The sequence below is a fragment of the Serinus canaria genome, chromosome 24 (assembly GCF_022539315.1).
Source record: "Serinus canaria isolate serCan28SL12 chromosome 24, serCan2020, whole genome shotgun sequence".
NCBI lineage: Eukaryota > Metazoa > Chordata > Aves > Passeriformes > Fringillidae > Serinus > Serinus canaria.
The window spans coordinates 876492-904403 of NC_066337.1; the positions used below are offsets into that span (position 1 = coordinate 876492).

The 27912-nt window shown below is 51.9% G+C and overlaps 1 protein-coding gene across 2 annotated transcripts in view; it reads right to left on the minus strand.

Moving 5' to 3' along the window:
• FLI1 (Fli-1 proto-oncogene, ETS transcription factor) overlaps window positions 1-27912 on the minus strand; it is a 103001-nt gene that overhangs the window by 57317 nt on the left and 17772 nt on the right. The window contains exon 1 of one of the 2 annotated variants that reach the window (XM_009097826.4): window positions 17403-17863. The exons of the other annotated variant lie outside the window; for it this stretch is intronic. Within the exon in view, the coding sequence (XP_009096074.1) occupies window positions 17403-17420 (18 nt within the window). The 5' untranslated portion in view covers window positions 17421-17863. Of the gene's footprint in view, window positions 1-17402; window positions 17864-27912 lie in introns of those variants that run through there. 2 annotated transcript variants of the gene reach the window in all.

Consider the following 27912-nt stretch of genomic DNA (forward strand, 5'->3'; position numbering starts at 1 on the left):
AATTTCTGTGTCCTTTATTTTCAGATGGGGGATTGAAACACCTCCCCATTTATCCCTTTCTCGAGGGGAGGCATCTAGCAAGAAGTAATAATTTTCATGGACAGATCATCTCCATATCCCCAGCCTCACCTTTGCTATCTCTCTCTGATTTGAACAAGTAAAGAGACTTTTTCTAATTCATTCCCATTATCTAAATTTCTCTGAAGAGGCAAAAAAAACCCACCCCAAATACGGGAGGTGAAATAGATAGGGCAACAACCTAATGTCTCTGTGGGGGAAAGAGCCCTTCACCCTCCCACACAGCCCTGCAACCACATGTCCATCCCTGCCGAGCAGTTTATCTCGGCCACAGATATGGAATGGGGAACACTAAAATAATAATGATAAAAAGTGGAACTTGAGCAGCAAAGAACCTGCTATTACTTCATTGTCAGAACAGTTCTTCCTTATCTGAGTCACATCTCCTGAGGTTTGTTCAACTCATAAGCACTCAGCTCATTTCTCTGTTTACACCCCATGATATCTGAAAACCTTGATTAAAAGCAATCAGAAAAATCCATCATATGACACTGAGACCGTTTGCAGCCTGTGGCAGTTATTAGCAAATGTTAACCTTTCCTTTGAGAAAACAGAAGGAAATCCTGCTTTAATTTAGGCTTTCAAAGATCACCCTCCTCTATCTCTGCAGTAAATCAGAGCATCTCCACGAGGCCATTGTTTGCAAATATAATAAGTCCCGGGTTTGTGTGTTTAAAACCAAACAGCGAGAGCAAAGCATCAGGAAGTGCCCGTGAATGGGAGCTGCGGCTCGGGATGGGCGCATTAATTACTGCAATTGAGCCGATGCCCCGCGAATGCCGTGCGAGGCATTATCAGTGCTATTAGCGCTTCATTAGGGCTGCAGGAGCGCGGGCAGCTCCCCGGGCTCATTTGCATCCTGTTCTGACAGGTGCTGGTCCAGGTGTCCTATTGTCATCCCGAATTAATAAACATGCTCCGAGCCCTGCTCCTTTCATCGTCTGTGGGAGAGAGGCAAGAATAGAGCCCGAACGGGCTGCCGGGGGGGCAGAACAACCTGACCTCATCTCCCAAAAAGGCTTTTACTGGGGCTTTGCCAGCTTTAATTTTGAAGTGATGAGCTCGTACCTGTCAGAGCTCCTGTCCCTGCCGGAGTGCCGGCTGAGGCAGGACTGACACCAGCCCCGTGCTCTGCCCCAGGGCTTCTTCCTCCTTCCTACAAATCAGCGGGGCTCGAGGCTCCCCCAGGTGTATTTGCTTTGGGTCCTCTCAGCTCTCCTTTATAAACTCATCCTTGTCCCTCCCTGACCTCCCAGGTTCTACCTAACCCTCCCTTGCCAGTTCATCACTCAGAGAAAACTGGACTCCTAAAGCCATCCTGCTGTTGGTTTTTACATTTTTATTCATGGCAGGTGCTGATGATCCTTAGTAGGATGCACGCAGCAAGCCACGAGGGGCTTTAATTGAACATAGCCTTAATTGAACTTGGAATTGTATTTATAGGTGGCTTTTCAAACTTTTTAGGATATCATTTCAAGCTCTTCCCTGCAATCTTAAGAAATTCAGTCTTATTAAATAAAAGGTGATATTCTTATGCAGTTGGAGCAGAAATCAGCCTTTTTAGATGAAATCCAAATCCCACAAGAGCTGGCAGCAGCACTGCCATGTCACCCAGCGTCCCTCTTTCCATCCTTCTGCAGCAGCCTGTTGGCCCCACACTGTCCCTTCTCTGGGTTTTCTGTGTTCCCTGATTTCCCAGAGCCTCCCTGGCCATGTGGTGTCCAGATCCCATCACCTTTGGCCTGGGTACTCCCATCACACCCGGGCTTTGTGCTGGGTCCACCTGGGTGCCAGGGGAGCAATGGCTGCCAGGGCCTTGGTGGCTGCTGTCACCTGGCTGATCACTCCTACCAGCTTCTCATGCTCCTCAAGCTCTTCTGGCGAACATGGAATGCACTCCAGCCTCACCCCAGGGCCCTCTGTGCCTTGGGGGGTGCAGAAGCTTCATTGAATCTGCAATATTGCTGTCCATAAAAAACCACAAATTCCAGGCTGTCCTCATTGCCTTCCCTAAGGTAACAATTGAAGCTCCTGCTGTTTATGTGCAAAGAATATTCCTGAATATCTAAATATTCCAGAAATTCATCCCAGCCTGCCTCACTCCACTGAGGTACAACCAGAGGGAGTAAACCTGGGCTTCATGGCACCTTTCTCAGCTCCTGCACTAACAAATGTCCTTGACCTAGTGAGATAATAAGCACTTTTCTAAAACACATTAATTCATGCCCAGAAGAGCAGGTGAATGACCTTATTAGGGGACCAGGTTCTCCACGCCTCAGGTTGCCTGCCTGGCTCATTATTTAAACTGGTTTTATTTAAACTGGGCATCTTTTTATACAACTTGTGCATCTTTTAATTAACCTTGTGCATCTTTTTATTTAGGATCTGCATCTTTCTGTTTAGCTTGTGCATATTTTTGTAAAACTTGTGTATCTTTTTATATAACTTCAGCACCTTTTCATTTGCCTTCTGCATCTTTTTGTTTAGCCAGTGCATCCTTTCTTTTTGAGTGATGAAGAAACATCCTCCCACACCTGCACTCACTCTTGCACTGCCCCCGTACCCAGCCAGGGCTCTGAGCTTGCTCAAAAACCAAAACTCATTTCAAGTGCCTTTTTTTCACCTCTTTGTCTTTTAAGAATCAGCTTGCCACAAATGGCACTCACTAAATGACTGTCCAGGCAGACACAAAGGTGCAGCAGAGGAGGAAAGGCCCTGTCAGGTGCTGCAGAAGAGCCCCCAGTTCTATGGAGCATTGAGAGACAAGAGCTGTTCCTTGTTGTTGCAGCCTCTTGGGAACATTGCCTGCCATGTACCCGGGTGTGATCTGGAAGCAGATTTGCACCTGTCCCAGCAGCCCAAAATCAAACAATGACAGCACTGAGAGAGCCAAGGCACGGCCAAGGGAGCTCTGCTCCTCTGCTGCTCTCAGGTTCTGGGCACCACATCACCAGAGCTCGGGTTTTCTGTGATCCCAGACACCCCCCACACCTCTCTGCCCCAGAAGAGCAGCCCCTGGCTAATGTGGCCTTTGCATGTCTGTTTGTCAGGGCTGGGAGGAAGAGTGTCCTGGGAGGACTGGGCAGGCCATGTAGCTCCATCCCAGGGCTCTGGGCTCCCTCGTGGGACACAAACCCAGGTGTCCCACGAGGCCCCTGTCAATGCATTGTTTTAGGCTGCAGGGCTGCAGAGCACAGACTGTTTCTCTCTGTGTTTCACAAGCACCAGAACACTTCATCTCCTATAAATAGTTCTTTCCTAGTTTCAAAAGCGGCAACTCTTGCATCCAGCTGCTTTGAACTGGATTTCAGAGAGATTTTCTGCTGACATTTCAGGCACCTGCATGTTCTTTATCCAGGGCTTACAAAACTCTTTGTGGAGATTTGTCACTTCTCAGCTTTACCTCAGAAGAACATTTCCCATTTATTATTTTACAATTAGGAAAATCAAGACACAGAAACCTCTGATGATTTCCTCTGGGTTTCTGGGTAAGGAGGAGGAATAAAGCCAAGGAGACTCCACTTGCACGGTTTGATTCTGCCCAAAGCTGAGAGTTTCTAAAGAGGGCCATGTGAGCTGATTGTTATCTGCTGAGCAGAGCAGATACCAGCTGAGAGATCTCTCCTCCTTATCTTCTCACTAAATAATAGATGTCTGATTAAGATCTCATATGCTAAGAAAACTTTTTCACAGATAATGGCAGATTTCTGAACATGTTTCTCTTCTAGAAGTATCCTTATCTCCATAACCCTTTAACTGAGTCAGAACAGAAGGTGAATATCCAAGGGCAGGTCTTGGACACAATTCCTGGAGAAATTCTCACCTCCCAACACAGGATGAGCAACCTCAAGCTGTCCCTGTGCTTGTGCTGGGCAAATACACCCTGGGGATGGCTCCTATTCCAAACAGCTGAAGGATGGGCAGGCAGGGAACAAACAGGGAATGACCAGGCCTTCCTGAGAGTTCAGTGGCTTCTCCAGACTGCACAAAAAGTCACTGGCCGAGCCAGGGATGAATGTCAAGTGTCCTGGATCATAAATTTGTATTTTGAGACCTTGGCACAGATTGCCCAGAGAAGCTGTGGCTGCCCCATCCCCAGAAGGGTCCAAGGTCAGGACAACCTAGTCTCAGGGAAGGTGTCCCTGCCCACAGCAGGGGGGGGAACAAGGTGATTTTTAAGGTCTGTCCCAACCCACCCCATGCAGTGATTCTGTGATATATGAAATCAGCATCAGCTGAGCCTGAGCCATTTTACAGCTGTTTGCTTAACTCCACCACTTTACCCTGCTGTTTGTACAGGGTGAGAGCACATCCCTTTAATCCCTGAGCTGATGACACTCCAGAGCCCTTTGTTTACTCAGGGCATTGCCCATCCTTTGAGCCCTGTGTGCACAAACTCTGCACGTGCCCACCTGTATCTCCCACTGCCGCATTTGTGGGCGCCCCAAACACCCAGGAGGGGGAGAGGAGCCTGGGGAGGATATGAGGCACTGATGGAAACAGGAGGGAACCACAGAGTGGTTCTTTTGTGCTGGGAGAGGCTGTGAAAGCAGCACACACCTTGTGGAGGCTCAGCTCAACCAGAATGGAGCCCTCGGGACCTGAAAACAGCTGAGGTCATGATCTGGGTGAGGAGAGAACTTGGTGGCACTTGGGACAGTGGTCTGTCAGGACTTAGAAGGATTTCTCTGCACAGCCAGCTCCCCCTCTGCTCCTCTGTTACCCTGTTCCATCTACATTTCCCTTCTCTGCTGAGTGCCCACGCCTTCCACATGCCACATTTGGAAAGGTTTGCCTGGCCACCTGAGCTCCCCCAGCCTGGCACAGATCTGCACGTGGTGAGCAAAGGGTTGCTCACAAGGTGGAGTTTCTGTGGCTTAGGGTTATGTTAATTCATGAATTCTTTTTTATTTTTGGAAGCCTGCAGCTGTTAGTTTTGAAACAACAGAACCTCACACTGCAAGCAATGGATGCATAAAAGTGAGAAGCAGAGCAGAGTCCTGAGCCTGTGCTGGCTGCTGGCTTTTAAACACATCAAGTTTGGCTTATGCAAGAAACCATTTGGCATTTAGGCCCTGCTGAAATGCTGGCAGTGCTGTGTGTGTGGATCCATGGAGCAGCTCCACAGGCACACACATGGACTCTGCTACCTCCTCCTCCTCCTCCAGGGCACTTGCTGCAAACCCCTGTAAAACCTGGAGGCCTTCACACCTTGCCTCCTCCTCTGGAATGGCCTTTGGTCTGTGGGAAAGCATTCCTGCCATTCTCCAAAGGCATGCTATAAATACGTGCAGGACCCCAAAGGCTGGGAGCTACACCCACCTGTCAGGACAGGCAGAGGGCTGTGGGATGGTAATGAAGGACAAGGATGGGAACGACCACTGGTCCCTCTGTCCATGCCATGGCATTGCAGGACAGGCCTGGGCTGAGATCTCTGCTGCTCCTGAACAGAGCCAAAGTCATTCCCAACTTGGGGCAGCATCGCTGCAACTGGAGCAGAGGAGGCAGAGAGGGAACAGAGGATTTGCTGGGTCCCACAGAGTGGAAGCTGAGGTACAGAGAGGTGAAGTGCCTGAGATCCTACAGTGGTGCCACAGCTGACTGAGCCAGCCTGGGCACTGCTGACACAAAGGCTGGAGTCAGTTAACAGCACAGATTTTTCTGATTCACCAGAACCTAAAAAAGCCAAAGCATCCCAATCCCAGGATTGCATCAGGAGGGCATTTCCAGCCAAGCCCTGGGAACAGCCTGTGACACTTTTTGAGAAAAGGCAAATCCAGATGGGATCAGGTGCAGCTGAGGGCTAAGGAATAACCAGGAGAAGGAAGGTGTGAAGGGATCATAAGGGCTTTGTTTGTCCCAGCAAATGACAGAGGGGAGGTCCAGCAGTGGTCTCTAAATGCACTGGGGACAGAAGTCCTGGGAATGGAAAGTGCTGCAGTGGTGCTGGCATGAGAAAGGCATGAATCAGTCATGAGCAAATGCCAGCCCCAAGTCAGAAGAAAGTGTCCAAACCTCAGAAGAAAGAAGTTACGGAAGTCCTGCTCAATGGGGAGCAGTGGGGGTGGAAAGAAAATCCTTTACAGAAACCTTGGAGATTTTGGGAGAGGAATGACAGAACCTGTTCCTGTCTGACAGCAGAGCAGAACTCTAGAACTGCTCCCACTCTGGAGTTCAAATTAAGTGCCTTAACTTTTCTTCACTGTTCAGGAATTTTGAGGAGGACTCTCCTGTTACACACAGCAGAGACCACACTGGTCTCCAGGCACTGCTGCAGCACAAATAATTCCTCACACTAACGACCAACCATAATTACATCCTTCCTGCAGCAGTCATGACATAGGAGAATACCAAAACTGAGGAGCAGGGAGCAAACTGCAAGTTTATTCCATCCATTACTGAGCAGGCTGTGTCCTGTGGGGATGAGAGCATGTCTGCTCTCACATGCCGTGGTGCAAATCCAGAGGATTTATCACAAGCCAGCTTGAACTTGAGGGCATTGCTTTCCCTTTCTGAAGGGGATGAACTCTGTCCCTTTGTTGAAACCTTTTCTTGCTGCTCTGGGAAAACATTCCTGTAGCTGTGGAGCTGGGTGTGGGGTGCCCTGTGGAAAGCAGCAAAGGGATATTGACAACTTCAACACTGACAGACAGAAAATGCTGTTCCTGGCAGGAATGAGTTTGAGTTTGGAGTTAAGATTGGATTCACACTTTTCCTGCCACAAAAAGAATCCTATGGGGCTGCATTCGAGTAAGGTTTTACCCAGCCTTGCACACTCTGCTCACACTCCAGAGGATCCAGTCTCACTGCCAAGAGCAGCACAGAGAAAAAGCCTGAAAGGTGCCAGGGCAAAGTCCTATCCTGCATCTTCTCTGTCCAGTTCCTGTGTGGGTAAGAACACTTTCCATCCTGGACCTGCCCATGCTCCTGCTCCCTTTTCTGCAGCCCAGACTGCAGGACAAAACCGTGTCCTGGGAGGCTGGGCCCAGAGGCTGGATGAGGGTGGGTAGGGCAGCAGCTGGAGCCATGGCATCTGTCCCTTCACCTCCTGGAGACATCTCAGATGTCCAGCACAATCCCAGTGTCCTGGGGGAATTCACCATGGCTTGGGTAAAGTGTGACACACGTGACACTTGCACACCCACTTGTCTGGCAGAAAAACAGATTCAGGAGAAATGTGTGCAGCTCAAAGGACCCCAGACCCTGACCAGGGACCTGTGCTCCTCGTCCCTCACCAGGGCTCATTCCTTCTCCTGTCACTGGAGCTGTTAAAGACAATTTTGGTAATATTTGCAGGATGATACTGAGACTTCTGGCCTAACAATCACTCCAGCGAGTGCTTATTTTAAAGCTTGGTTGGTTCTAACAAAGTCAGATGTATGAGTTTAGAAATATCTGCTAAATATAAATATTTGTGCTGTGCAAAGATATACATGGGCATATTAGATCTAATTAAGGAAGGCTGTTACAGCTTGTGTCATATGAATTCTGCTTCGGGTTGGGAGTGTCATGGACAGAAAAATTGTCCCTGATGCAGTAAAGTGGCCCTGAAGGAGCTCTGGTCTGGATCCTCAGTGGCCTTGGAGACACCCCCAGCAGCTGCTCAAAACAGCTCTCAGGTTCTTGGGATCAATGTTGAAGGGATCTGTCCCCTTTTCAGCCTGTACTGCATCAATCCTTGCTGCCTCTGGTGATTTTTCTGTTGTAAAACCCTGGAAGGTGTTTAAAATTCAGCAGTCCCTGGGCAATTCTGACGCCAGGAACTTGTGAACAGAATCTTTGCATCTCTGTTGGTGCCTTGCTGAGTGACCAGATGCTTCCTGCATTTCATCTGGTTGTTTTTCCTTTTCCCCTTTGCCTGCTTGGATTTTGGGCTCTTATTCCATCTACATGCCAGGGTTTTCCTTGATGGGAACCTCTGGGGACAACTCCCATAATACAGGGAATTAATCATAGAGGCACAACTTCTGGTTCTAATCAGGAGCCAGTCCTAAAGGCTGAGCTGCAGAACACCCCTCACAGACAAATCCTCAGAATTTAATAGGGATTAAATCAATGGAGTTTTAATGAAAATTGAATTACACTGTATAGAAATTGTTCCATAAACAGAACACAGCAGAAAAGGCAAAACTTCCTTGATTTTCCCCTGGACTTTGCAGGAAGGTATAATTTTCTGATGCCTTTTGCTGGGCAGCCCAAAGTGATTTGATTAAAAATGACATTTCTGACTGTAAAGGTGCATGAGAACACCTCAAAGCAGTGCACAGAAATGTACAGAAAGGCAGTTCTGTAGGGGGCAATGATGTTAATTCTTTTCCTGGATCAAATAATGCAGCTCTTACTGCTTCCTCAGTCTTGGGTGAGCAGGATTCCCTGGAAACTCTGCCTGAATCCTCTGCTGCCTCAGCCTGGTGTAACCAGGGCCTTGCTCTGGCCACCCTTCCACACCATAGACACAGGTTCAGGCATATCCAGGAAACAGCCAAGTCCAGAATCTCCAATCCTGTTCCATATTCTGCCATTCCTGAGTGCTGATGGTTTAAATAAATGAGCCTTGGATTTCAGCTGCCTGCTCTGGGCAGGCTGAGTTGGCAAATTCCCTTTGCTCCACACCCACCTGGGTGGCCAAGGGGCTGCACAGCCCAATTTCCCTTCTCCTTTCTAATCACAGAATTCACAGAAATCCTGCTGAGCTCCTGGGTCTGGATGAAGGGATAAATCCTCAGAATGAACTCTACACTGATTTCAGTGGGAATTTGCAGCTATCCCATGTCTATTCCTGGGAATCAGGCCCAGTTTGCTCTGAACTCTGCACTAACATCAACTCTGCACTTGTCCAGTGGATTCTGGTTGTGTTTGAAGGGTTTTTATAGGCATCTACTCAGTCCTACTCTGAGCTCATGTTCCTCTGTCTGACCAGGAAAACAAGGCATCCTTGTCAGTCAAGTGAACAAAAACTTGGGATTTTTGTGCAGAAAAACCTCAGCTCTGAGATATGGGGTTATAAAGGATGGAGCATCTCAGCAGCACAGCTGGGGACAAAGGGCTTTCCCAAGGAAAAGGGTCCTCACTGCAGGGCAGGATTTGGATTTTGCAGCCATAGGAGGCTGTTCCTTGTGTGAATAGCAGGACTGAAGGAGAGCTGCAGCCCTTCAGAGCTGAGGAGAAACCAGGGCAAGAGGAGGTAATTGCCCTTCAGGGGGTGGTTTGAAAATAATCCAAATTAAAATATAATGTACAGGTTTGCCGTTCCCTGTGTGCCAGGGCAGTGACTGTGCATGTGTGACCTTTTGGGGGATATTTCCACCAGTGGCCCACACATTTCAGAACATAAATTCCTGGGTTCAAGTGTCAAAGTTCACAACACCAGCCTGAGCAAATCTCTGAGACCTCAACACCTGATATTTGCTTCAGCAGGACATTAAAAATCCCATATCTGCAGTGACACGCTGAGCCTTTGGGTGAAGAATTTCCCTTTCTACTTTACTACATTTTAGCTACTCAAAGCTGCCAGTGGCAGTGGTTTCCTTTCAATAGCACTGAGTTCTTGCCCCTCTGCAGCTGGCAGAGATGAAGAGAGCACTGGAGCTCCAGGCAGAGAAAAGACAAGGCAGAGGTTGGATGGTGAGAGTGTGAGCAGTCCCAAGGAGAACAGGAGCAGCAGAGGAGTTACAGTTTCCTTTGTTCTGTTAAAAGGAAAAAGGAAACACATCAGGAAACCAGACTGCAGAGCACAGGAAGTCTCACTCTGGCTGATAAAAAGGAACTGATGTGAGGTTGGTTCAGATGCAGTTATAAGTCAATCAAGCTTGGAACAACAAGAAGAGATATTCAGAAGAAACCAGAGAGCCAAATTCTGCATTTAGCTGTAAAAAGAGTATTTTAACCGCTCCTAATCTTTTCCTTATCTTGTTTTTTTTTTTGGTTTTTTTTTTTTTTTTTAAGAAAAACTGCTATAGAAGCCATTCAAATGAGTATTTTCTCATCATACAGAAGTCAGTTTCCTGAACTCACCACACCTTCCCCTGACCCCACCATACCTTACTCCAGTTTCTTTCTTTCACTCATCAACCAACTTAAAAAACTGTATTCTTGCTGATTTATCTCTTCCCCTCAGATCAAAACCAGCAGTATTAAGAAGGGCAGTTTTTTTGCTGAATGAGGAACCAGCAGATGAGTAATGAGAGGCTCTGCTGCCTGCTGGGTTATTTTTCACTGCCTCTGGATGACTGACAAGGATTGTAACATTCAGTTCCTGGGTGTGCAGCATTGGCAGGCTGGGCTTAAGGCTTTCTAATTTATTTTAATTGTTTCTGATTCCTTCACAGCCCTGGTAGAGTCCTGGGTTGGTCTATGCTGGAAGAACGAGAAGAAAATAAATACAAATAAAGCAGCAAGATTATCCATGACACTTCCTCTCCTGGGCAGTGCTTCTTACTGGATTTTAGTGAAAAATCAGGAAAAGAAAGAATGCTGAACACACATGAAGGGTTATTTTCTGTGCAGCATCCTGAAGAGAAGCAAAGGCTGGAATTTTGCACAACCCCTGGGTGACTGAACCTCCTTCCTCTATTTCCCCTGGTCCTTGCCAGGGTGTCATTCCCAAATTTTGCCTTTGGTGCTGTTTGGAGAAGCAAGAGGTTTGTCAGGAGAGCCTGAACCTCCTGCTGCATATCCCTTTGCTTGGGGTCTGCCTCGTGCTGAAGGAAAGCTTCAGGTGGGGGAGGAGGGCAGGAGGGAGGCACCGTTTGTGGTAAGCTCAGAGCCAGGTTTCCAGGTGGGTGTTACCGGCGGGGGAGATACACATCAGTAATTATGTGGCCTGGTAATGAGAGGGAGGAAGAAAACAAGCAGAAAATGCATCAACATCTTAAGGGCTTTGATACCTGGAACTCAGCAGAGCAGAGCAGGCACTGTCCTGGCACACACATTGCTGTTCATAGGGCTTGAAGGGTAGTAAGGGCACCCTGTCTGCCCAGGGCACCCCCTCACCGCCCAGGGCACCCCCTCACTGCCCAGGGCACCCCCACCGCCCAGGGCACACCCTCACTGCCCAGGGCACCCTGTCTGCCCAAGGCACACCTTCACTGCCCAGGGCACACCCTCACTCCCCAGGGCAACCCCTCACTGCCCAGGGCACCCTGCCTGCCCAGGGCACCCCCTCACTGCCCAGGGCACCCCTCACTGCCCAGGGTACCCCCACTGCCCAGGGCACACCCTCACTCCCCAGGGCAACCCCTCACTGCCCAGGGCACCCTGCCTGCCCAGGGCACCCCCTCACTGCCCAGGGCACCCCTCACTGCCCAGAACACACCCTGCCTGCTCAGGGCACCCTGTCTGCCCAGGGCACCCCCTCACTGCCCAGGGCACCCCCTCTCTGCCCAGGGCACCCTGCCTGCCCAGGGCACCCCCTCACTGCCCAGGGCACCCCTCACTGCCCAGAACACACCCTGCCTGCTCAGGGCACCCTGTCTGCCCAGGGCACCCCCTCACTGCCCAGGGTACCCCCACTGCCCAGAGCACACCCTGCCTGCCCAGGGCACCCCCTCACTGCCCAGGGCACCCCTCACTGCCCAGGGCACCCTCACTGCCCAGGGCACACCCTGCCTGCCCAGGGCACCCTGACTGCCCAGGGCCCCTTCACTGCCCACGTGTCTGAGGTGACACAGCACCCACCACTCGGCTCCACCTCAGACTAATGATTCCCAAGGGAAGCAGAAATCCACACTTGGGGGGGTATTTTAGGCTGTATTTCAAACCCAGCTATAAATGTGCAGCCATACTTTTGTCTGAAAATTCTTGTTGGCTCAGAAATGTCCTTGGCCCTCGCCCAGGGCTGTGTGACAGGCCCCTTTCACTGAGGTGCCCTCAGGCAGCTCCTTTTGATGCCAGAGCTTCATGGGGCACCTGTGTTCAGGTGTGTACCAGAGCACAGGAGAGGCACAGGCAGAGGAACAGACCTGCTGTCCAATTCAGGTGAGAGATCTGAAGAGGATTTCACATTTCTGATGCAAATTGGCTTCAAACCAAGCTGTAAAATTTAACTGGATGTGTTAGACCTGCTTTTTCTAGGGTCACATCCATGCACACCAGGCTCCTGCAGCTTCAGGGGTTCACCAAACCCCAAACACCTGAAACCCTGAAGTTAATGCTCCCCTGGCTCCCTTAATGCTCCTGCTGGTGCATGTTTGCTCTGAGGTGGGACACAGGGCCTCTCTGTAAGTGCTCAGGTGAACCAGGCACAAGGAGACACTTTAGTTTTTCAAGGGCAGCTGATGAGGGGCTGTAAAGGAACCTCAAACACTTATAGGCTGTGGGGGCAAAAGGCTGGAAGGTGCTCTGTGCTGGGGCTGTACATTCATGTGTTCCAGACCTGACCCTTCAGAGCAGATGGGAGCTGAACTCAAGAGGAAAACTCTCCCATGAGTCCAGGAAGGGGAGACCTGAAGGAAATAAATTCTGCTGCCTGCAAACCTTGTTCCAAGTGCCCTTCCCCCAGCACATCTCAGCTCTCAGGGTGTCATCTGAGAGCTCACTCCAAGCTGCAGCCTCCCCTGTGCTGCTCCTGGTGGTGTCCCTGCAAGGAACAGCATCCTGCACCCCGCAGCACTGCCAGGGCAAGAAATGCTGCGAGCAGGGACAGAGGCTGTTCCTCCCCTCATCTCACTGAAGGAATAGCCCAGAATTAAAATCAATAACTCAAATAAAAGCATGAAATCCTCAAGACACGCATTGCTACTCCTTTGAGTGACCACATCCTGTGGAGGTGAAGAGAAACTACACCAGGCTCTCAGCACCTCCTCAAAGCCTCACAGCAAAACCCCGAGGGCTTCAAATCCAAGCACTTGCATTGTTTGGTTGGGTAAAGGTTTTCTTCAGAGAAATCCTCCTTTTTTGAGGAAATCATCCTTTTTTGAGCGGGAAAAAGTATGCTACAGGCTCAGAAAAGGCTTTCCCAGTGTTTGCTGCCAACTGGGAGTCAGCACTGAACACTCAGAGCTGGTAGCACCCAGCAGGACACCGAGGCTGGAGGTTCATGCTAAGGCAGGAGATGTCCCTTTGCACACAGATCTCGAGGGGAAAATTCAAAATATCCCCATCAAAAAATATCCCCAAAATATCCTCATCATACAATCTTTCTAAATGTTTTTTGATGTTAGAAAGTTATTATGCAATATAAGTCTTTGAATGGGAATTAGGGTAGGAGGGAATATTGCTGTTCGTGCCCTGGAAATTCCAGATGGTTTTGTTCCAAACTGCTTTTGAGGGACAGCAACATGTTATCCCTCAAATTTTTTGTGATTTTTAAAATTATTTTTCCAATGTGGAGATTAGGAGCCTTGCCCCAGGAGTCAACACCCTCTAGTCAGGAAAGGCCATCCCTCTGGGGCCAAAGCCGGGGTGATTAAAAAGAGCCAAACAAACTAAAATTGCTCAAAAAGGAAACATTTTCTTAGTCTGAGATCCCCACGGCCAAGTTTGAGAGCGAGAGCAAACGCCTCCAGCTCACAAACGACCGTGATTGCTCCAAAACCCGGCCCCACCCTTTGCTATGGCAACGCCAACACACCAGTCCTCCATTCAAGGACACTGCTGTCCTCCTCTTAAATAATACAAAATCCTCGCTGAACGTCCCTCAGAGGGGCTCTCTGATGGCCACAACATCAGGATAATTTTATTTTCCTGGAATGAAGGCAAGAGCCACACAAAATATGCTTTTTCATGAACAGGCAGGCTCTGGCCAGTATATTTGCTTCAATTATTCTCCACACATAAAGTGGAACTGAAACAATTAAAGCAGCTCGAAACCACACCAATTGTTATTGTGAGGAAGGCCATGCATGAGCATCTTGCTGTTGATGAGATGTGCCCTTTTCTGATTTATTGTGAGGCAATGAAACCCAAGTCCCCCAAACACAATGCAAGTCAGTCAAAGTGGAGTGTTAACCCAAAGAAGATGGGATTTGAATGTCTAGGGGCACAATAAAAATGTTGCTGACTATTTAAAATTAGTGCAAACACAAGAGTCAGAAGTTTCACTGCTCCAATCATCATCTGCCAGTGCTATTGGCAGAATCTGAACAGAAGGTGGAAACAACTCAGATTTCCTGCACTTCTTCCTCCACAGAGCTCTTTGAGCATTGCTGCAGGGGACACTTCCCAAGCCAGTTCTGCTCACAGCAGGTAATACACAGATTATTTAGAGAGTGCAGCAAAAAAGGCCACCAACCTCCTCAGCAGGTGATCTGATTCTCCTCAAGATAAATAATCCTTTGAGAATAAATACAAATGTGTTCATTTTTATGGGGCATTGGCTCAGCACTGTCACATGTGATGTCAGTCAGTGCATGGTGGGCAATGATGACTTAAAATCCCGAGCTGATCCTGTGGTTTATGTTTATATCCATGGAATTCCTTGCTTGAGTTGAAAGCCTGAGGACAACTCAATTCACACTTGCATTCAATGTCCACATGGGATCCATGTCCACAAGGATCATCCCAATCACAATTATTCTCTGTCCATGCCTTGTTCCCCAGCATGGCTCTGAGCCCTTGGGACAGCTCAAGGCTCCAGTGGATTCATCCCTTCACCTGCAGCTGGGCAGGTGTGCAGGTAAATTACTCTAGGGAGGTAAAACAGCAGTCAGAGAGTCATCAAGATCCTTTCTGTTTAAAAGATGAAGAGGAAAGTGCAAGCCTGTCTTGGTAATGCAACCTAAGACAAAGCCAAATACTGGAGATTGCAGGCAAAGGGAGAGATTTGCAAAGTAGGCTGGACCCAAACCCTTGCATCTGCCAGCCTGCAGTTAAAGGCTTAAAACAATTAGTCTGTGCAATAGCATTGCATAGGCTTAAAAAACCAGCCACTTGTCAAATTTAAATTGCTCAAGAAGAAAATTATCTAGAGGGCACAGCCCTGTCCCAAATCCAGCAGTTGTCCTCTCCAAGAACAGGAACATTTCTGTGTTTGGGGTGTGAAGTGCCTTTTCCCACACCAGAACTCAGATTTCATCTTGGACTGCCCCGTGTTCTTGTTGTAGATGATGAAAGAACCTTTCTCTGTGTTCTTCTTGCTCTCCAGTCACTCATGTGCATCTTTCTGCCATATATTTCCCAACAAAAATGCAGAGCTCTGAGATAAATCAATGCCTGCGTGGCAGAGCAAAGCTGAGGGCATGACTGCTGTTAAATTGCTTTGCTCTGGATGTGCCCTTGGAGTCACACCCACCCTGCAGCACGGGTTAAAGACAGAGCTCAGCACACCAAAAGCATTGCAGCATCTCCAGCCACATCCTCTAGTGCTGCTCTTCACTTGTGAGAAGCCAGGCAAGGGGCTCTCACCCTTCCCTGCAGCCACTCTCTCTGTGGGGAGGCTGGCACTGCCTCCAAGCCATGGTTTTCTGCCCAGGATGAGAATTTACAAGAAGTCTCAGCTAATCCTTTGGGCAGGACAGGAACACAGAAAGAGGGTACATTGGCAGAGGGGACAAACAGGGCACGGGGACCTGCTGAGCCTGGAACAGCTTGGTAAAGGAGCCCAGGAGCAAATCCTATCTCTGGATCCTGTCTCTGGATCCTGTGTCTGGATCCTATGTCTGGATCCCATCTCTGGATCCCATCTCTGGATCCTGTCTCTGGATCCTGCCTCTGGATCCCATCTCTCGATCCCATCTCTCGATCCTGCCTCTGGATCCTATGTCTGGATCCTGTTCTCCCAGCCCCGGGAGTGTCAGATTCCTGCCCTGGTAGGGCAGCAGGGCAGTGGCAGAGGCTGCAGAGCAGCCCCAGGGCAGGCCCAGCCCCGGGCAGTGACCTGGGCTGTGGCCGAGTTCCTCCTTTGGCCGCAGCTCCAGCGTGACTGAGCCCAGCTCGGAGCGCTGCAGTTCCTCATCCCCAAACCGCAGCCGGGGGGAGCTCAGGGCAGGGGGGACAGGAGCAGCTCCTGGGGGGCTCCAGGGGAGAGGGGGAGAGGGGAACAGCCCAGCTCTGCTCAGGGATGGGGCAGGGTGCTCCTGGCCTGTGCAGAAAAGCGAGTCCTCATGTGCAGCACAGCAAAGGCACAGATGGGGAATTTCTGCACTTTCACTGCACAATATTTAGGGCTCCACAAATCAAAGAAAGTTGTGGCGCATTAAATGTATCCTGAATGAGGCCCAGGTTACTTTTGCTACAGATCTGAGGAGGTGGAGGGGAAAACCTGTCTTATTCCAGCCATACCTCCCAAATATTGTGCTTTCAACACTCCTGCTTTCTCCCTTCCTTTCTGACATTCACCCTTTCATTCTCTCTTTCCTCTTTCCATTTTCTCTTCCTGCCCATCTCCTTCCCTCCCCCTTCTCTTGAGACCTTTCCAAACTGTGCACTTGTCACAAGCTGCAATCTAAGGGAGACAGTTTCAGTTCCTGCCCGTTTGCAGCTTTGTTCTACCCAGGTCAGCAAAATTAAAAAAAAAAAATTAAAAAAAAGGAAAAAAAAATTAAAAAAGAAAGAAAAGAAAAAAAAAAAAAGGCACTTTTAAGGCGAGCTCGACACCCCACCCAGGCAGGCGATAGGCATCTTTCGAAATCCTCCAACCCAAACACACCCACAGCGTCTCTCGCTTCAAGGCTCCTCTGTTCGAGCGGCTTCTGTTCGGCAGCGCTCCCCAAGAGCCCGTCACAATCACACAAGGGTCCCCCAAAGGCAGCCCGGTGCTGCCTCGGCTTGGAGAAGCACTCGGGGAGCGCGGAAGGGCTCGGTTTATCCCTGCCGGGGCTGAAGGAGCGGCCGGAGGGCAGGAGGGCAGGAGGGGGAACTGAGCACAGCCCCAGCAGCGTCCCCGGTTGCTCAAGGCCACCCGAGGTTGGTTATGTTGGTGGTTTATTTGCCTCACTCTGCTTCCCTTTCCCCCAAGCCAGGCTGATGGTTCTCCTCCAGCCCGGGGCTTTTTCCCTGCCAAAAAACCCAAAAAAGCTGCTGGAGGAACACGGGCGACCACCAGAGCCAGAGCGCCTCGGCCAGGGCCGGGCGAGGGAGCAGGGCCAGGGACAGACGGACAGCGGGGCAGCTCCGAGCCGCGCCGGGAACGGAGCTGCCGCTGGCACTGCCCCCGAGCCGGGCACTCCCCGGCCCTCCTCGGGCCCTAATCCAGGGCTACGAACCGGCTGCGAACCCCCGAGCACCGGGGAGGCCACGGGAGAGCCCCGAGACGCGGCGGCGGCCAAAGAGGAGGAGGAGAAGGAGGAGGAGGAGGAGGGAGCCCAGCCGGAGCCGGCCCCCAGCCCTGCGCCCCTTCCCATAGCCCCCCCAGCCCGAGGGGACCCCAGCCCCTCCTGCACCCTTACCTTAATAGTGCCGTCCATCGGGAATAACTTCCAGCCGGGACCAGCAATATTCCACACATTGACCCGGTTTAGCCTGCGACTGACGCCTCCTGAAGTTTTTTATCCTTCTCTCTCTTTTCGCTCTTCTCGCTGCCCTTCCAGCGGTTTTGTTGCTCTCTCTGTACCCCCTCTCCCCCTCTCTCTCCCTCCCTCCCTCTCTCTCGGTCTCTCTCTTTTTTTAACTTTCCTTCTTGCAGCAGAGCGAAAAAGAGACAGTTAACCGGATGAAACGTTTTTTTCTGCTAATTTTGGGAAGTGAAGTCACTCGAGGAGGAAACCTTCGTCTCTACGCTGGTCCTGCCTTCTTGGTGAAAATATATATATTTTACATACAGGATATTTGCTCCATTTAGATAAGAAGGGGCAGAACAATAGCCACCTCTGTCACAGCTCCTCTTTGTGGCTGGGACAGCCCGGCCAGCGCAGAGCTTGCCTCGCACCCCAGCCCGTGTTAGGCAGCCTGTGTCATCTCACGGCTTCGTTTAACGTGGGGTTTTGCCTTTTTTTTTTTTTTTTTTTTTTTCTTTTGGCTGGAGCAGCTTTAGCCTGACTCACTGAATTTCCGTCTCTTCCCACAGATTTTTTTATTAATGCGTTTTCCAGTCAACGGGAAAAATTAAGGGGAGAAAACCGTAAATGCAATTCGGTGACGGCAGGCGGGGGGAGAAAATAAAAACTCTGGCGAATAAAACGTATTTAAAGCACATTTCGAGCCCTCTTCTTCACGTCTCCTAGCACGGAGCGTGAGCCGAGGGTGCAGCCGCTGCCAGGAGCGAGCGCTGAGAGCAATAATACAGGACAGAAAGACGGATTCAACAGAGTGCAACAATGCAGGACAGACAGACGGATTCAACAGGGGCTGCGGGCAAGCCGAGGCTCTCGCCCCTTCCCTCAGTTCCGCTCGCCTGGCGGGGTGGGCTGTGGGGCTGGGAAGGGAAAGCACTGCCATGGATGGGTTTCTGTCCTTTCTTTCAGGTGCCGGGAGTCCCTTCCCAGCCTACTGTCCCAGTGCGAGCTCCTCGCGGAGATGTTAAAGCCCCTAGAGCGGGGGGAACACCCCCACTTGATAAGCATGTCAGAAGCTCACGATCCGTACCAGAACAGCCGAATGTGCCCCTCCGGTGCCGTGTTCTGGCGGGCACAGCAAACAAACCCCTCAGCCAGCAGCCCTTAGACCTCGCTCCAGAGCGGGCGAGCCCCTGACGTGCGATCCTCCCTCATTCAAACCGCAGCGAGCGGCACAGGAGAAACGCGCGTTTTGCTCTTTCCGGGAAAAGCCGAACCCTTCCAAAGGGCCGGGGAAATGAGACAATACCCGCCTGTCCCGCTCCCCGCCCGTGCCAAAAGAACCACGGCGGAACACATCATGCAACAGCCGGGCGGCCCTCCTGCCCCACTCCCACAAACCGGGGCAGGGCAGCGAGGGAAAGAAGGGTGAAGGCAAGAGAGGAAAGTGCCAGGGCAGGAGGGCACCCTGCCCGTCGGTGGAGAGCGTTACCTGGTCCAGTGCCGGTCGCGTCCAGGCTTTTTGTTTCCCCCTGTCTTTAGTCCAGCCACGGAGAAGGGGATGAGGGGAAGCAAAATTATATCCAAAGTTATCCTGCCCCTGCTCCTTCCAAAAGGGAAATGCAATAATGCCACCAGTGTTTCTCCCCGGCTGCGGCAGGGATGCTTTATTAATACTTTATTTCTCCGAGCCCGAAGCTGGCAGGAGAGAGCCGCAGATCCCCCTTGCCCCTCCCTCCCCTCCCTCCCCCTCCTCTGAAATTAGCCTCATCAATTCAGCTACAATTTTTCAGTTCGGATGCAGACACGGGGCTGAACGTGACCAGACCTGGAGGTTTTTGGCTCGCTGCTTGCCAGCGATTGAGGCCGCCTGCAGCGGGAGACGCGGGGGGAGCGCAGGGCCAGCCCGGCCGCCTCCCCTCGCCCCGCGCCCCCGGCCCCTCCTGTCTGCTCCGCGCTCCGGGGCTGCGCCGGGGTCCCCCGAGAGCAGCACATCTGGATGCTGCTAGCGGGGTCAGGTCCCCCCTTGCCTAGGGCCACAAAACTGGAGTTCAATTAAAAGAAATCACCGTTAACCCTTTGCTTTCCTCATTCCTCTTGCTTTTCCGTGCCCACTGTCCTGCCCCCCGTCCCGGCAGTGCTTCGGTCCTGACTCCCCCCTCGGGGTTCCCACATGGCAGGAGGCTGCAGCGACCAGAAAAGCGAGAGGTTAAAGGGAAGAGTGAAACGCATCCTTTCAAAACCCGAATGGTTTCCTCTCTAGACGACGCTCCCCACCAGCCCCGACAAACAACGCGGGTGGGGGCTGAGGGAGAGGACAGGATGAGGATCTCAACCACGAAAGGAAGGGGACAAAATCCCCTGGAAGGGGACAAAATCCCCTGTCACCCACCAACCTCACAGGGCACTTTGAGTCGGGCTGCGGGACTGACAGTGGGGGAGCTGAGGATCCGGGAGAGGCGGGGGGAATCATCTGAAAACGGGCCCAGCTCTCGGGAGAGGAGCCCGACACCCTCAAATCCCGAGACCAACATCCTCAAAACCCTCTGAGCCCGACAACCCCAAAAGCCCCTGATCCCCACACCCTCAAACCCCTGAGCCCAACATCTCAAACCCCCTGAGCCCAACACCCTCACAACCCCCTGAGCCCGACCCCTCAAAGCCCCTTTGCCCAGCTCCGGGCTGAAGAGACAAACAAATCCGGCCCCCGCCGCGCATCCCCGGCGCTCCCAAAGACGGCCAGTTGCCACACAGACCCCCTGCCATCCCACCGAGAGATATTTTTGGAACCCAGCTCTGCATTTTATGGCCAGACGGGCACCGTGACCCGCAGGGGTTTCTTTTGCATGTCTGGCGATGACTGGAGCGGAGCCTGCTCAGATCACTTGTGATACTGGGTCTGGCAGGGGATGCTCCGCGCTTCTCCTCCTGGGTTTGGTCTAAAGCAGCATTTGGGAGAATCCAAGAGATAAGGGAATGAGCGAAGGTGCTACACACTCTAAAGAGAAGCCGAACAATCTGCTCTTTTCCGCCCAAATAACGAAAAATAGAAGTTGTGCATTATTTTTTCTTGCTGTTTCTGTTTTAATCCCCCACCTTTCAGACCACTCCCACCCAAAAAAAAAAAAAAAAAAAAACCAAAAAAAAACCAAACAAAAAAAACACCAAAACAACCCCACACCCCAAAAAACAAATACCCCCTAAAAACCTCAAAACCAAACCCAAACCCACCTTTGAAGTTATGCCATACTTTTTGGAAAAGGCTGAAATATTCATAACCTCCGGACACCAAACTCTGAATCATCCTAGGTGGTTGTGCCGTGACTCTGGGTATCTAACTGTTATTTAACTGAGTATTTGACTGAGCTTTTAACTGGTATTTTACTGAGTATTTCACTCTTATCTAACTGGGTTTTTAACTGTTACTGCATTTAACCAACGAGGGAGCCGAGACAGGCGGGGAAAGGTGGGCACGGGGCTGAGCAGGATCTGTTGCCACTCTGGACCTGTCGCTCGCCCTTCTCAGGTACGTAGAGCAAAGAATTGGGATCTGTTTCATGTGGTCACCGCCAGACAGCTGGAAAATAATTTGATCTTGGCAACCACGGAAGATTTCAAATGCTTACATCAGGGCAGGCTGGTAGAAATCAGTTACTCCTCTATCGTTATTATTGTTATTTATTATTATAATTGTTACTTTTCTATTTCACTCCGTTAACGAATGGAACGGAATTGTCGAGCGGCATTGTTAATTAGCTCAATATTGATCTCGGGCGCCTGGCATGTCCCCATCTCCTGTCCCCGTCCTGCAGCCGCTGGGAGCAGCCCCACACGGAGAAGGTGAAAACGCCGCGTTCGGGGTGATCCGCGAAAGGAATGAGGAACCACTGGGGGGACGTGGCCTGGAGCTGTTTCGTGTCCAGACCCAAAGGAGTTATCCCTCGGTGTAGTTCTGTGCCAGTCCCTCGCAGAACCCCAAAGACTTGGATTTTCTGTCTGTTACCCACACGGGATTAGCGGACATCACTTCATAATAAAACCGTCCGGTTATTCCCTAGGAACAAACACAATAAAAACCCTCCCCGTTGCAGGTTGGGAATCTGATTTTCCGAGGAGGAGAGAGGGGATTGGCTTCTGTCACCCTCTCTGAGCCCAACAGCATCAGCTGAGCTCTCGTTGAGCCCAGCCTGGAGCTGTGGCTGTGAACAAACGCGGGAATAGGGGAGGGGAGCTCAAAAAACCCCAACATCCACGCCCTGGCTTTGTGGCTAGAAAGAGCCTCATTTCCCACTAAATGTGACAGAGTGACCCCTTTGTAACAGGAGCTTTCCACACACGTGTATTTCCAGAGCCCGCGCGGGTGCACTGTATGTGTTATATATTAATACCGCTTTACAGATAACCTGCCACAGGTTCTATTCCCTCTGAACGTGTGCACAATTCCGTCTTTCTGGATTTGCAGGGGGCCAGAGTTTATCCCGCTCCAGCCTTCCCTGGAGGGAAACTCTCCCCCAACTCCAGGGAACGTTTAAAATCCCCGGCTCTGATTCTCCTCTGGCACTGACCCCAACACAGAAAGAAAAACGCGACGTGTTTGTTTCTTTTCTAGCCCCACATTCTTACAAGCAAAAAGCCCAAACTGCACCCCTGGGATTTGATCCCCCGAAACGAATCCCAGTTTTAGACCCAATGAATTGGACAAACCTCCGCTGCAGCAATAAAAGGGAATCGGGAGGGGGGATCAGAACTGAAGGATCGGGTCCCTCCTCCCGACAGGAACAGCTCAGGAGATCTGGGAGTTGAAGCCGGGAAGTTATTCCCCGCTAATCGGTACTAAGTAAAACATAATGTCTTAAAAGTGGGGTGGAGAAGATGCAGGAGCTTTGAAGCTGCATCGCAATGAGGGGCGAGCCAGGGGTGTCCTGGATGCTTTTATTTGAGTTCCATGTCCCAATAAAACAGCTCCCGCCCTCCCTCCCTCCCCCATCCCGCAGTTATTGAAAAGCTGAGGCACAAAACCCAAAAATACTGAAGGCCAAAAAAACAGACTGCAGTGCACTAGCTCCGAACGTCTGGCCCCTCGCTTGAGGCCATAATTAATTTGAGATTTATTTTTATTGGAGAACCCAGTCTCGTCTGACCTTAGCCAAACAAGACTTCAGCGAGACCCTTGATGCGCTTGAATGGAACAGAATATTTCTCTCTAACTTCTCTTCAGGCGGCCGTGCCTGCTTTGAATTTGTTCCTCAGACTTCATATATTTGGAGATTTACAGGAAAGATTTAAAGCATTTTTCCCCTTAGCATTCACTCTCTCTTTTCTTCCCTTTTCGCTCCCCTTTCCCTCCACACCTCCTCTCCTTCTAACCCCGGGGCTGGGAGAGCATAGGAAGGGCTGGAATACAAAATTCCCCGGATCCAGCATATTGGGAGGGGGGCGTTTTTCCTGTAAATTGGGAAAGAATGGAGCCATTAAAAGGTCGCAGAGCCGGGGAGGGGGTTGGTTGCTGCTGCCTGAAGATGGAGGTCACTGGAAAAGCTCGTCCCTTGTGCCCGATTTATTTTAGAAAGCTCCAACGTGCCACAATTCCAGGAGAAAAACAACTATTCTCCCACCTCGAGTTAAATTCAAGTCGTGCCTTGAAGGTAAAGCGGGAAGGGGCAATGCCAGCCCTTCCCCGCAGCGCGGGGCTGCGCACGGGAAAGAGGCACGGGGACATGGAGAGGGATTTTTCTCTTTAAAGTAGAGAGGTCGGTGCGAAGAAGACCTAAATCCTTAAGCACCAAGTTGTCATAAGGCGTTAATCAATGACTTGCTAAAAGTCCGACAATTTAGCGGCGTTTGTACCCCGAGAAATGGGTGTCAAAAGGGGAAGAAAGAGAAATGAATGGATATAAGCGTAATTAGTGAGCGCGGAAGGTGAGTGAGAAGGAGCTCACAGCAGCTCCTGCTCCCGAAGCTACCGCAGTGCCCACCCTGGAGGTGCCTGTGCCCTCCTTCCGAGCCCCGGGGAGCAGGACTGGAACCCTCCGGGATGCCAGGAATGGGGAAAAGGAAAAAAAACTAGCAAAAACGGATAAAGCACTGGAGGATGCACTCAGCTGATGTAAGAACATCAGCGCTAGGAGCGGGGAAAAACCAGTCCAGGGAGGCTTTGGTTCTTTGGTTTTGCCTTTCCTGCCGGGCTCAGGCTCTCAGCTGCTCCTGGAGCACGGGCGGGTTTCTGCCTGCTCCAGCCGCGCATCCCTGAGCACCTGCGGGCTGACCCCGCACGGTTCCTCTGCAGCGCTCGGTCCAATCGCGCTGCAAAACAAACGAAATCCCGGGATATTCTTTCCTGACAACCTGTCCTCTGCTCCTGTCTGGCGGGAAAGGGACTTGTCCATGCCAGGGTTTGGCAGTGCCTGCTCCAAAGAAACCTCCACTGTTTTGTCCTTAAAATAAGAGTTTACCCCCTCTCTCTTTAGGGCTTCTGTAAACTTTCCAGGCAGAGGAGAGCAAGAACAAACCCAATATTGTTCCCAGCCACGCAGCCCCTTTTCCCTGCATGAATATCCTTCTTTGTGCTGCGCCATAAACCTTAGGGCTGCGTTAAAGCCGGGCTTAAAGCGGGAACCCCGAGCTTGCCCTGAGGTTCCTTCCTGAGCAGAATCCATCTCCGTGCTCTTCCCGAGGGCTGGGGCAGCAGAACTGCGGGGGTCACTGCAGGGGGACAGGAAACGTGGGGGTGACACCGGGACAGCCGCTCCTCTCCGCCCTGGGCTTCCCTCTTGCTCCAAGGGACCTACCCGGTGGGGTCTGGGAGTGGGAACTGCCCGAGAGGAGAAATGCCAGGGGCAGGGCAGGGGCTCCAGGGGCAGGGCAGGGGCTCCGGGTAAAGAAAAGGAACTCCAGGAGAAGGAAAGGGGCTCCAGGAGCACGAAAAGGAGCTCCAGGGGGAGGGAAAGGAGCTCCTGGAGCAGTGAAGGGGCTCCAGGAGCAGGAACAGGAGCTCCAGGAGATGGGAAGCGGCTACAGGGGCAGGAAAGGGGCTCTAGGAGCAGGAAGGAGTTCCAGGAGATGGAAAGGGTCTCTAGGAGCAGGAAAGAGGCTCCAGGAGCAGGAAGGGAGAGAGGCTCAGCCCGGCCCCGGGCTGTCTCGGGAGGGCAGGGCACGGGAAGCGAAAGCAGAAGCGCTGAGAGTGCGAGGAGGAGGCGATAAAGGAGAATGAAGCGTTTGGATGTTGCCCAAGGGCAGAGAAAAGCGCGGGTCAACAATGAACCCCCAAATGATCCTTGTGCCTTTACACACATCTGAAAGCACAAATGGGGGCAGGAGGGGAGCGAGGGCTGCTGAGACCTGGAGGAGCTGTCGCAATGGTAATAATTAAAAAAATCAGAATTCAGAGGTCATGTTGCTTTGCTTATGGCTCTAATTCATTCCATATCCCCCCAGTCAGGATTCTAGTGCTGTCTTCTTTTAAAATTTAATTTCCTAATTATATTCCGTGTTTCATTCTCTAAAGTCAAGTCCCCGTGTTTAGATGAGATTAGCACCCTCTGATACATTGTGAATTATTAAATATTCGCAGATCAGCCAGACCCTAATGGCCGGAGGAAGAGAAATTCTTCAAGAGTTAAGCAGAACAAGCCATGAAGGATCAAAATTATTTTTTATTTCTATGAATTCCCAGCTCTCCATTGAATTAAAGCCCCTACAAGAAGTGGGTGTGAGAGAGAAGCTTGGGGTCCTGTGGCAGGAGCTCTGTGGGACTGGGTTCCCTGTCAGGAGCTCCATGGGACTGGGTTCCCTGTCAGGAGCTCTGTTGGATTGGGTTCCCTGTCAGGAGCTCTGTTGGATTGGGTTCCCTGTCAGTAGCTCTGTAGGATTGGGTTCCCTGTAAGGAGCTATGTGGGATTGGGTTCCCACTCAGGAGCTCTGTGGGACTGGGTTCCCTGTCAGGAGCTCTGTGGGACTGGGTTCCCTGTCAGGAGCTCTGTGAGATTGGGTTCCCCGTCAGGAGCTCTGTGGGACTGGGTTCCCTGTCAGGAGCTCTGTGGGATTGGGTTCCCTGTCAGGAGCTCTGTGGGATTGGGTTCCCTGTCAGGAGCTCCGTGGGATTGGGTTCCCCGTCAGGAGCTCTGTGGGACTGGGTTCCCTGTCAGGAGCTCTGTGGGACTGGGTTCCCTGTCAGGAGCTCCGTGGGTTTGGGCTCCCTGTCAGGAGCTCTGTGGGAATGGGTTCCCCGTCAGGAGCTCTGTTGGATTGGGTTCCCTGTCAGGAGCTCTGTTGGATTGGGTTCCCTGTCAGGAGCTCTGTTGGATTGTGTTCCCTGTCAGGAGCTCTGTGGGACTGGGCTCCCTGTCAGGAGCTCTGTGGGACTGGGTTCCCTGTCAGGAGCTCTGTGGGACTGGGTTCCCTGTCAGGAGCTCTGTGGGACTGGGTTCCCTGTCAGGAGCTCTGTGGGATTGGGTTCCCTGTCAGGAGCTCTGTGGGATTGGGTTCCCTGTCAGGAGCTCTGTGGGACTGGGTTCCCTGTCAGGAGCTCTGTGGGATTGGGTTCCCCGTCAGGAGCTCTGTGGGATTGGGTTGCCCGTCAGGAGATCTGTGGGACTGGGTTCCCTGTCAGGAGCTCCGTGGGTTTGGGCTCCCTGTCAGGAGCTCTGTGGGATTGGGCTCCCTGTCAGGAGCTCTGTGGGACTGGGTTCCCTGTCAGGAGCTCTGTGGGATTGGGTTCCCTGTCAGGAGCTCTGTGGGATTGGGTTCCCTGTCAGGAGCTCTGTTGGATTGGGTTCTCTGTCAGGAGCTCCGTGGGATTGTGTTCCCTGTCAGGAGCTCCGTGGGATTGGGTTCCCTGTCAGGAGCTCTGTGGGACTGGGTTCCCTGTCAGGAGCTCCGTGGGTTTGGGCTCCCTGTCAGGAGCTCTGTGGGATTGGGTTCCCTGTCAGGAGCTCTGTGGGACTGGGTTCCCTGTCAGGAGCTCTGTGGGATTGGGTTCCCTGTCAGGAGCTCTGTGGGATTGGGTTCCCTGTCAGGAGCTCCGTGGGTTTGGGCTCCCTGTCAGGAGCTCTGTGGGATTGGGCTCCCTGTCAGGAGCTCCGTGGGTTTGGGTTCCCCGTCAGGAGCTCTGTGGGATTGGGTTGCCTGTCAGGAGCTCTGTGGGATTGGGTTCCCTGTCAGGAGCTCCGTGGGTTTGGGCTCCCTGTCAGGGGCTCTGTGGGATTGGGTTCCCTGTCAGGAGCTCTGTGGGACTGGGTTCCCTGTCAGGAGCTCTGTGAAACTGGGTTCCCTGTCAGGAGCTCTGTGGGATTGGGTTCCCTGTCAGGAGCTCTGTGCGATTTTGTTCCCTGTCAGGAGCTCTGTGGGACTGGGTTCCCTGTCAGGAGCTCTGTGGGATTGGGTTCCCTGTCAGGAGCTCTGTGGGATTGGGTTCCCTGTCAGGAGCTCTGTGGGATTGGGTTCCCTGTCAGGAGCTCTGTGGGATTGGGTTCCCTGTCAGGAGCTCTGTGGGACTGGGTTCCCTGTCAGGAGCTCCGTGGGGTTGGGCTCCCTGTCAGGAGCTCTGTGGGACTGGGTTCCCTGTCAGGAGCTCTGTGGGATTGGGTTCCCTGTCAGGAGCTCTGTGGGACTGGGTTCCCTGTCAGGAGCTCTGTGAAACTGGGTTCCCTGTCAGGAGCTCTGTTGGATTGGGTTCCCTGTCAGGAGCTCTGTTGGATTGGGTTCCCTGTCAGGAGCTCTGTTGGATTGGGTTCCCTGTCAGGAGCTCTGTGGGATTGGGTTCCCTGTCAGGAGCTCTGTGGGACTGGGTTCCCTGTCAGGAGCTCCGTGGGGTTGGGCTCCCTGTCAGGAGCTCTGTGGGACTGGGTTCCCTGTCAGGAGCTCTGTGGGATTGGGTTCCCTGTCAGGAGCTCTGTGGGATTGGGTTCCCTGTCAGGAGCTCTGTGGGATTGGGTTCCCTGTCAGGAGCTCTGTGGGATTGGGTTCCCTGTCAGGAGCTCTGTGGGATTGGGTTCCCTTTCAGGAGCTCTGTTGGATTGGGTTCCCTGTCAGGAGCTCTGTTGGATTGGGTTCCGTGTCAGGAGCTCTGTTGGATTGGGTTCCCTGTCAGGAGCTCTGTGGGATTGGGTTCCCTGTCAGGAGCTCTGTTGGATTGGGTTCCCTGTCAGGAGCTCTGTGGGACTGTGTTCCCTTTCAGGAGCTCTGTTGGATTGTGTTCCCTGTCAGGAGCTCTGTGGGATTGGGTTCCCTGTCAGGAGCTCTGTGGGACTGGGTTCCCTGTCAGGAGCTCTGTGGGACTGGGTTCCCTGTCAGGAGCTCTGTGGGATTGGGTTCCCTGTCAGGAGCTCTGTGGGACTGGGTTCCCCGTCAGGAGCTCCGTGGGACTGGGTTCCCTGTCAGGAGCTCTGTTGGATTGGGTTCCCTGTCAGGAGCTCTGTTGGATTGGGTTCCCTGTCAGGTGCTCTGTGGGACTGGGTTCGCTGTCAGG